The following is a 10,920-nucleotide window of genomic DNA, read 5'->3' on the forward strand; positions in this document are numbered from 1 at the left end:
AATTTCAAGAGCAATTATCATTGACTCATGTTTATCCCTCTCCTTTCCCCTTTCCTCTCTTCTTGTTGCAGTATTCACCCAACATGACGATGAGTGTGTGATTTTCTTTGCTGTTTTATTTTTTGACTTTTTTTTTAACCCACCCCCCCACCTCACCTTCCCGACCTCTGCTGCGTCCGTTTTATTTTATTTTGTACGATCATTACACCCACCCCTTCCCAACCATCACCCTCCAACACTTTGGGCTGGTGCGGTGGCGCCCCCTAGCGGGTCGGCATCTCCACGGACCGAAGGACTCATGGTAGAACCACCCAGTACAAAGCTGGCGCGGTGACGTCGACTGGAAGAAAGCGAGCCTCGACTCACAGGAAGAGCCTTCTCGCGGAGTCCACCTGCCTGCCGGGCTTCGTCACCGGTTCGGGACATTGAGGGTCCTCGACGGAACCACCGCGTGTGTGTGTGTTTGTGTGTGTGTGTGGGACTGTGCCAGGAGATGATATCACGCTGCTCATCAGCATTGAGGCTGGTGGCTTTATTTCAAACCTGTTGATTTTTCGCCTGCATTTAAACGCTGAGGACGGAGGCGTCCGCTGTTTGATTGCCGTGTACATTTTGAAACCGGAAGTGGTGACACGATAAAGGGAAGGAATGGTCTCATTACAATATATTTGTATATTATTGATAATATTATTGTTCTTATTTTCATAATTGATATTGCTATGATGATGTACTCATAATTTTATCCTGTAAAGGGCACATTTGTATCTCAACAACATCGATGACAGAATAAGCACACATTCAGAAATGCACAATGACACTTCTGTTTACATGATGATTTTAGGTATTTGTCTATATGTTTTGTTTTAGTCGTTTTGTCAGATGTTTTTCTTTGCATATACCTCTGTACTTAGAACTGATGTCATCACTACAAGAGAGAGGTACCGAGATGTACAACCTCAGTTTAGTGTCTAAGTGGCTCCTTATCGATTACGATCACTGGCGTTATACACCTGTATGGCACTGTATTTAAAAAATGGGAATACGTTTTAAAAATGTCGCATATGTCATCCTTTTTCGGGCCTCAGCGTGTTGCGTTAAAGGATTACTGCCATTGCATTCACTGCCATCGGTCCATTTCAGCATAGCATATTTCATCCCCTTGCCCTGATCACCAAATTGGTCAACATCTAGAACGAACACATGTGACCATCTATTCTAGATAAGTTGCCGTCTATAGTTGTGATATCTCCACTATGTTTGCCATTGTTTTGCAAATGTTTTAGACTATTACCCCCGTGTTTGTAAAAGTAGTTGGAATATGCAGACTGCTCTTACAAGCACCCGTTTTCTTGTGCTCTATAGTCCCATGTCTGTAAATATAACTTTTTGGTCATGGACCTTATTGGTATTTTCAATACACGACTTGTCTGTGAAGCTCATGTGTGGTGCCATCTCTTTCTTGATATGAGGTTGCATTCTGCTGGCCGATACGGAGTCTGCGGACTTTAACTTGTGGTGTAGTATGGTGTAGGGTTGGGATAAAATGACAAGGGTGCATCTCACAAAGACATGCCTGGGTCATATTTTCTCAACTTTAGAAGCAAAACCAATATTGAGTTCTTTTTTCGTACAAAAAATATAATGTATTTCATATAGTTTCAAAGTCATATTTCTATAATTCAGTTTTTTAATAGTGTTACAATGAAATTATTACTGCCATTGTTATTTAAATCCGTGGAAAGGTAAAGTGAAACGAATACAAAATACTTTTAAATGCTTTAAAAATCACATGACAAACTTTTTTGAATAGTTTCAAATTAATTCAAAGGCAAAAGAAAAAACCTTAAATGGTAAAATGGGTTTCTCTATTATTTTTTAGACACTTTTCTGATTTATTTCAAGGGTAAATATGAGTCAGGAATGTCTTTAGTTTTTTGAGATTCACTCAAAAGGTCTCCCTTACATACAATTCAAATTAAAAGATGCGTAACCTCATTAAACCAGCCATTTCATGCCCACAAATAATTCATCAGATGTTATAAAACTTACTCACTGTAAGAAAAACAAATCTAGATGGTCACTTTGACCCCTCAAATTTTTCTTTTTTTTGCTTTTGCCATCCCAGTTAAAATGCTTTTGTCAAGAATGTGTTAAGTACAGTACATAATGTGTTTTTGGACATTGAGAGAGCAGGTCCAGGCTCCTGGTAAGTTAAGGTTGAGTGTAACGTGTGTGGTGAACAGCCCCTCGTCTTTAAACCTGCCCGCAACCCTTCTAGAACCAACCCCCCACCTTTTGTTTTACTGTAAATACTGTAAAATGCATTTTGATATCATTGACATGTTTTGATATGTCAGTCACAGCCAATGAGTACAGCTGAAAATAAGTTATAAAGATTCTGTTTGTGTTTTTGTATTTTAAAGAGATGCTTTTGCTGTAAAAGTGCAGATCGATGGTCACCCCTGTAAATCAAGTTACAGAATAGTTTTTTGCATTATTCCTTCAAACATTAGCAGAACTTGAGTCCAAGCCTGAATTCCTCAGACAACCAGGAAACGGATGTGTTGTGTGTTACGTAATACAGAATATGTATTCAATGCAGTAATTTGATGAAAGTGCATTGTGAGTCAAATATGCAAGTTTAAGATAAACACGCAGCCCATTTGCTATTTTAAAATGATCACTAAAATGATTATTTTTAAAAAGAGAAATACATTATAAACTTTGAAAATTATTTAGATTTCTATTCACAAAAGAGAAATTGTTCAAATGGAATTGCTCGGTTACTCACTGATCCTCTTAAAGTTTTTAATTGTTGACCATCTCTGCACTTTTGTTGTGATGTATTATATTGTAACATTAGGAAGATGTTTTCAAAAGGAATTATGCAGCAAGGAAGGGCCATGGGAGGGAACGACAGAAATTCTTCTGTAATTTTCGATGTCCTTTCCTGCGACATGACAGTATTCAATATGAAGCAGTCTGTCCCATTGGGTTTGCTTTGTATTTCATAGTAGGGTAGCTCGGATCATTGTCCCTAGGGCCTAGGTGTCTTGTGTAGGTAAATATGTCCTTTGTATGTTTCTTTATATTGTAAAGTTTCTTTAGAATCAAAGAAGAAAAAAGAAAATTTGCTTATAAAAAAGAAATGATTGCATCAATAATAAATGTAATTTGATATTTTGTGTGTTTCGGTTTTGTTTTTTAAAAGGGCATACTAATTTTACATTTACATTTATTCATTTGGCAGATTCCAGTATGAGACACTTGATGTCTTTTAAAACAATAAAAATAGATATAAATATTATTTATAGTAGTTGATAGAACATAAAACGAAATGGTTGTTTCGCAGAGAGATGTTATAATTAAAAATTAAAGGTCCGCCGCAGTCATTGAAGCGACCTTGAGCGAGAGACCTTTATTTTGTCTTTGTCGGAGTGACCTTTGGCTCTACCCGGAAGTTGCAGTGATTAAATCTTGTTTTGATGTCAAAGTTGTTGCTGCGCTGCTCCAAGCAGGTATTCCCGCACACTGCGGTAAGTATTTTATAAATCTTCTTGTTTTGCAACACTTTTAATGCATATAAATAAGCACAAAGAGTTGCTACGCTGCTATGTTAGTCATAAGTAGTAAGTTATGTAGCGTGCGTTGAGCCTGTGTACGCGAGCAAACTTGCTAGAATGTTCTGGAAATGCTTAATTTTCTACAAATGAATGAAGCTTTTTTCATTCGTTTATGAATATATGCGTTTAGCCTGCTCATGCGAGACGACGTTTTTGAATCTTTATCGGATAACGTCACACATTTTGTCTGAAAAAGATTCCAAGATTTCCTATCAGTTATATTCGTGAGGATATTAGCATAGCAAAGGTGCACATTGAAGTATTAAAATATTGGTCAACAATGGTTTGCTTGTATGTTTTTTATTATCTTACATGACCAGGGTTTACTAACGAATAACGTTTCGTGTAAAAGGTCACGTGCTTTCTATAGGTAATAATGGCGAAGCGAAACCATGGCTTTCGGTCATGTACGATGGCGTTACCGTGTTTTTTTTTTACATATAAACCATGCCGTGTTTTAGATTAGTATTTAAACACATGCCACGAATAAGAAACCTAATATTATTATTTTAAGTGACGTTTAGATTCTTGCGATTATTTTAATTCAATATGGATCGATTATATTGAAAAGGTTAATTTGTTTTTGGAAAGTGAATAAGGGAAGGCAATATGGCTTAGAAATAATGGACAAGTCTCTGATTTCTTTTTTAGTTATGTATTCATACACATTCTGCACATCTGTGCATGCTTAGTGCTATCTGAATAATAGCTCTGTGGTATTTATTCGCGTGTTTCAGTCGCTACTGTCCTGTTTTAAAGGGTTGTGTCTTGCCATACGACATAAAAATGACGGATGAGATCTCTGTAATATCACAATTTCATTCTTTAACGAGATTAAATGAAGAGCAGATGGAAACTTTTCTCGTATATTTCTCCTGAGAAAATGACCCCAAAATCGTATCTCCATTGGAGAGTGTCAGAAGACATCTGAGCTATGGAAACGATAACATTTTCATTTGGGGGTCTTTAAAAGTTGATTGACATTATGTTGTCTAGGTAGGCACCCCCTTAGTTTTAAGACAACCAATGGCAGCCTAACAAACATTACAGCATCTTGATGAATACTTTTAAGGCTATTCCTAACATTTGGTAAGAGCTTGATAAACACTTGTCATTAATCTGGTGTGTGATCCTCACAAAACCATTAAAACATGGCAGTAAAGATTTACATTTTATGAAACGTACAATTCGGTAACAAAAATGATCACAGTACAGAAAGTCGTGTTCTACGTAATTTTGACGTAGGAATGAATTATTTATGTATTTTATAGTTTTTTTTCTGCTGAAATTCTCATAACCATAACCACGTCCTGAATTGTAAACAGAGTAAAATTAAAATATTGTGAAACAAACAATAGGATTTTCTACTAGATGTTCTCAAATGACAAAATATGATTGATAGAATATTCATGTATAATAAAAATGAATAAATAGTGGAAGGAAGAAATGCCCAGGACTAATATTTTCATCCTCCATAATGTTTTTTAAAGACTGTTTGAAGTCTTTAAACACACACACACACACACACACATTTACATGAAGTTTGATTTTTTTTTGTTAAGAAACACATCTACTAGTACTTTTGAAACGGCTAACAAGTTAATTAATTACTTAATATTTCTTTAGTTAAAATTTTTTAATTCTCTTGACCGATGCAGATAAGTTTTCACATTTAAAGAAAGTTTACATGAATAACATTCTATAAAAATAAAATTCATTGTCTTATGTATGATTAATAAAAACTTGCTTAGGCATCATGGCTTTGTTTGTTTTAAGCAAAACATGCTATGAGATTGACAGTTTTAAATAGTTACAGTAATGAGAATTTGTTTAAGCCTTTTTTGTAAAAAAAAAAGAAAAATGGTTAAACTCAAAAAGTTTTTGAAATGAATGCCTTTAAACATGTCACACCTTGTTTTAAATGAATTTAAAGGGAATTTGTGGATACTGGTGTTTTTAAGAGAATCATGTTTGACATCTTGAAACCAATATTTCGTGAGAATCACCCGTGTATGAAACTACAGTTGAACAGATAATAGTGTATGACCTATATGAGTTAAACTTCTTTTGGTTGATTATTTACAGAGATGTCAAGTATAGAAATCTGAACTGCCGAGGGCTCTTAGCAAATAAAGTCGGTTCGTTTTTTGATTTTTCATTTCATGTTCAACCCATTTAAGGTCGTTGCTCGACCTTCACATTGGAGATTTCCAGTTTCTCTCAACTTTAACCTTATCTTAGCAACTTGCGTCAGCTAGTGCAGATATGTATACAATAAACAATAGGTGGGAGCACTAGCTGAAATGGTTTATGAGGAGTAAGCAAGTAGTTTGCCTTAAAAATATATTGCAGTAGATGAGTGAATGCTCTAATAATCATGTTTAGAAACCCTAAAATCATCATGTAAGGACAGTGTAAGACATACTATTTCATTTAATGAGTTGTTGAAGATCATTTTTTTTTAGGCACATGTAACGCACATATTACAATTGCCTAAATGCAGGTCATCTGCGGTCTTAAATGATGCAGATTCATTCATATTCCCTCTACGTGGTTACAAATATGATTATATGGTTTTATTAGTGTTGTGTCATTCTAAACCTCTTACTATTCTCTGCTCCTACAGAGACCAAATGGCCGATAGCAAGGATGTGAATGGTGATAACCAAAAGGCGGTGCCGTCGGGAAAGAACCCGGAGCATGCCTCTCTGCTGGACAGTGGGGAAGACTTTGAGATTTTGAAAGACATGGAAGACGACGTGGATGAAGACCTACCGCCTTTAGAAGATGCAGGTGGAGGGCAAAAGAAAAACAGTGTTGCTGAAGACGCTGCTAAATCAGATGCGAATGCGGACCATCCTCCCACACACCCAGAAGAGTGGCTGGATGTTTTAGGTACTGAGGACCTGCATGTTGTTGTGTCCAGCAGGTTTCATCATTAGGTGAACTGTCACTTTAAGAATTTCTCTCTGTAACAACCAGGTAACGGACAGCTTAAAAAGAAGGTCCTGGAACCCGGCGCAGGTCCAAACAGCAGACCCCAGAGAGGTCAAAATGTCACTATCCATCTTAAAACCTCTCTCAGCGATGGAACCATGGTGGAAGAGCAGCCAGACTTATCGTTTACTCTTGGGGATGGGGATGTCATCCAGGTACGTTCCTTATCTGATTTCATCTTCTGAGTTGTCTGAAGATAAGAGCCCCTTAACTGTCAACAAATTTAAATGACAATGTTATAAGCGTCTCTCATTTGTAGGCCCTGGATCTCACTGTGCAGTTGATGGAAACCAATGAAAAGGCTCTCGTTGAAGCTGGTGCAAAATACTCGTTTGGTGCTCTTGGAAGGTTAGTTTACTGTTTAACTGAAACTGAGACACACTAGGTTATTATTGGAATTTTTATGGCAATTGTGAATGATTTAATTGAACTACTTATGAGAACAGATCACCTCATACAGCATAGGTTACTTTATCTCCACCTGTTTTGGCGCATAACAAAACAACATCTGACAACAAAAGTTTACTTACGACTTAAATGTTTAAGTGATTCTAAACCATGTATCTCGTCTTTCAGCTCTTCACCAGCTATTCCCCCCGACGCTGATCTCACACTAGAGGTCCAGCTTTTGTCAGCAGCCGATGCTCCAGACCTGGAGCTCATGCCCCCTTTGGAGAGAATTAACCTGGCCAATAAAAAGAGAGAGAGAGGAAACATTCACTATCAGCACGCTGACTACGCTTTTGCTGTTAATTCGTATGGAATCGCGCTGCAGATAACAGAATCAAGTTCCAGAGGTGAGAGGTTGTGTGTGACCTGCTGAAAAACTTGGAGTTTTATATTCCTACTCAAAAATGTAATTCATAGCATTCTCATAAATGCTTTAAGTTGAGGTACTGGAAAGTTTGATATATTATTGAATTGTATCTCATGTGTCTTTGCATCCACTTATCATTGATCTCTTATCTCAGTGGACATCAGTCAGCAGGAAGAGGAAGAACTTCTGGACATGAAGGTGAAATGTCTCAACAACATGGCCGCCGCACAACTCAAGCTAGACCACTACGATGCCGCACTGCGATCTTGCGTCTCTGTCCTGGCACACCAGCCAGACAATGTCAAAGCCCTGTTCCGCAAAGGCAAGGTTGGTTTTCCGTATTTTCAAGCATATCGTTTTCACTTACTCTCATTAAAAAGTAATGAGTTTTTGGATTTAACGACAGCAGGCATCTGTTTGGTTCCGTTTAGACTGCTGGTTGGGGAAATGTAAGCCAGGATGGGGAAGAGATTCAGATGTGATGATATTACAAACTGCTGTCATGTGATGTGCGTTTTGTCTGCAGGTTCTTGCTCTGCAGGGGGAGATTGCCGAAGCCATTAGAACTTTAAAAACCGCCTTGAAGTTGGAGCCTAGTAACAAGGTAATAAACTATACTTGCATCCCCCAAGGTTACCAACAGATGGCGCTGCAGACCCCCAAATGGAACCCGTCCAAGCCGGATGGAACATAGTGTTCACAAACTCCCAGGATCTTATTTCTATCCGTGTCTAAAAATAGCTGGGTCCCTCCGCACACTTGCCATATCTAAAGCAGCATTCCCCCGTTCTGCTTACAGAGGCGGACGGATGAGGTTCCCTGTGTCCTGCCATCTGACTGCCAATGCGTTCTGCTTTATGAGCCTTCTTGCACTTGCAACTCACCTACGTCTGCACAAATACAACCCCCCAGCTGTTCTCATGTGTCTGGTCTTTATAGAGATAGACACTCAAGTATAGCATTGCTTTCTACCATCTTGTTTGCTTGTGGTATTCTCGGGTTAGTCGGTTAATCAGTAATTAAATGAAATAACAGGTTGTGGTGTAATATTTTGACTCAGAGTTTTGAAAGGGTATATTTGAGATGCCATTCACAGTAGGTGCTACTTATTAATATGCAACTAATTAGGTAAATTAATTAGTTTCATAGTTTTTAACCTTTTAACCTGTTTTTAGGTGCAGAGTTTGATGCTTTATATTGAGGGATGAGAAGTGTTGCTTCATCATAACAGACGTTTATATAGGCCATGTCGCAAGATGTAAACACTGGTCCAGAAGCTCTTACAGTTTTGTTTTGTTCTAATATTATTTGTTTGCATTGCAGTTACGATGGATAGATTACTTTTACAATGTTTTCGATACATTTATTAATTTGTTTTTAACTGTCCAAATAAATTACAAAAGTAAATCAGACTTTAAAACCAATTTAACTCAATATTATGTTTCAGGAATTTATAGCTGCAAAGCATACTTTTTTCTTTACAAAAAACAATAACAATAATTATATTTTCTGACTATAATGAAATGTCATTTCAAAATTACTTTTTCATTTATTGTCTTTAATGTGAATCCAAGTGCCTGCGCTGTCATTGGCACAGACTACTGAACATTTAGCCTCTTTACTCAAGAATGCTCAGGTGTCTTGATTTTAAGGTCATATGAGGGGGAAAATAAGCTTTTCATGGTAATACATACGTGCATGCCCACATTTCTTTAGTACAAGATACATCTTTCACTTCTGCTTTTATCTTCTAGCTAATACTGAGAAATTGTCTTAAAGTTGTTTACATCCTGAATTACTTTCAATTATTGGCAAAATGTTCATGTAAGACCGTTGCTCATGTGTCGGTGTGCTGCAATGTGTCGGTGTGAGCAACTGTTCATCCGCCTTGCTTTTTGTCATCACCACACACACATCTCACTCTCTGCCCTCTTCTCGGCAGACCATCCACGCCGAGCTGTCGAAGCTTGTGAAGAAGCACTCGGAGCAGAAAGGAGCCGAACAAGCCATGTATAAAAAGATGCTGGGCAACCCGTCGAACGCCAGTGTGCAAAAACACCGCGGCAAGTCCTCATGGGTGAGAGAATAAACTGTCGCTATGAAATAATTTGGTATACTTGATACCACTTGTTTGTTTATGAGTATCTTTGTTTACTCGGAACAGGAAGTGGGTTGCATATTTACAAGCCACACGTGTCTGCCCGAAACCCATTTACGAAATGTCATTTTTGTGTTTCCCTTTTTAGGGTCTCAGTTGGAAGTGGCTCTTCGGTGCAACAGCTGTCGCGATTGGCGGCGTAGCTTTATCTGTCGTCATCGCAGCTAGAAATTAACATAAGTCACTGTGACAATATGTTCAACGTGATGTTGCAGAAGAAACTAAGCAAACCTCTGAGACCGCTTACAGAATATTGAAATGAAAAGGCTCTACAGTAATTTTAAATGATGATAATCTTTATTTAAATGCATGAAAGATCAGCTAGGGGAGAAATAGATATTATAAAATTTGTATTTAGTATTTATGTACAGAAAGGTTCCCAGGTAAAAAAAGACATTTATCTTTGTACAGTAGGTGTTGTCGCTGGATAGAGTAATGTTTGTTTAAATTGTCCAGCGTTTCACTCCGAATGAAAACAACAGCTATTCTTCCGGATGTTATTTTGGTGAACTGAAACTTTCTTGTTGACAGTTTTCAGACATTGAAGAAAGTGATTGTATTCTTGTACGATATCTTCTAATATTAATTACTGACACTAAATACTGAGCACGTTTTCAGGTTCATACACTGATGTGGTACATTACAATGTTTAGTTTTTGATGTTTTTTTCAGGTTCCTTTGATAGTATTTTGAAAGCCTCAGATTTTCATGACCAAGTAACGAGAAGATATTCCAGATATTTGTTTAGCAGCTTCTAGAAGAATGTGCATTTAGTGTAACACGTATTTATTTAGGATGAACACACGGGTCATATCTCTAAAACCGACCTCTAATGTTAATTGTCTCAGTTCCCATTCCTGTTTTGTAGTGTTGGAAACTTTCAGCATTCCCTGTTGTTTTCTACCCTGAAATAAACTTTTGCACTGAGTTCATTGAGTTCACAGTGATTTCTTGTTACATTTCGTGAACGCTTTGTGACTGGTCAAGTTTAGCGTCCATTCAGCAGTGTTTTTACAGTTGGCTAAATGGTTAAATACACGCAAAGACCAATCACAACTCGGGATCGTAATAGACCAATTGCAATTCAATTTGGAAAAAATAAATGACATAATCACCGTCGATAACATGTTGAATGCTGAACATTCGAGCAATGTCAGACGGAAATGTTTAAACATCTGAAGTATAACGTTTACAAGAACGATGCCACGCCTAACCCCGAAATGATTTACAAAGCAAAGTTGAAAAGTTTCCTGAATATGTGAGGAACACAATGTAGTATAACAGGAATATAAAACGTGTTTGAGGTTTATAACGCGAAGAAACCA

At 37.4% G+C, this 10,920-nt stretch overlaps 2 protein-coding genes across 2 annotated transcripts in view; both read left to right on the plus strand.

Moving 5' to 3' along the window:
* ssbp4 (single stranded DNA binding protein 4) overlaps positions 1 to 3,183 on the plus strand; it is a 48,363-nt gene extending 45,180 nt beyond the window's left edge. The window contains exon 18 of the mRNA XM_079471260.1: positions 72 to 3,183. Within this exon, the coding sequence (XP_079327386.1) occupies positions 72 to 101 (30 nt within the window). The 3' untranslated portion in view covers positions 102 to 3,183. The remainder of the gene's footprint in view (positions 1 to 71) is intronic.
* Positions 3,184 to 3,394: 211 nt separating this feature from the next.
* fkbp8 (FKBP prolyl isomerase 8) lies at positions 3,395 to 10,523 on the plus strand. The gene is made up of 9 exons (XM_079471225.1): positions 3,395 to 3,536; positions 6,250 to 6,518; positions 6,606 to 6,775; positions 6,880 to 6,968; positions 7,197 to 7,417; positions 7,592 to 7,764; positions 7,964 to 8,041; positions 9,380 to 9,514; positions 9,684 to 10,523. Exons 2-9 carry the CDS (start codon positions 6,257 to 6,259, stop codon positions 9,768 to 9,770), a joined length of 1,215 nt encoding a protein of 404 aa, XP_079327351.1. The 5' UTR covers positions 3,395 to 3,536; positions 6,250 to 6,256; the 3' UTR covers positions 9,771 to 10,523.
* The last annotated feature ends 397 nt before the right edge of the window (positions 10,524 to 10,920 follow it).

The sequence above is a fragment of the Barbatula barbatula genome (genome assembly GCF_947034865.1).
Source record: "Barbatula barbatula genome assembly, chromosome: 13".
NCBI lineage: Eukaryota > Metazoa > Chordata > Actinopteri > Cypriniformes > Nemacheilidae > Barbatula > Barbatula barbatula.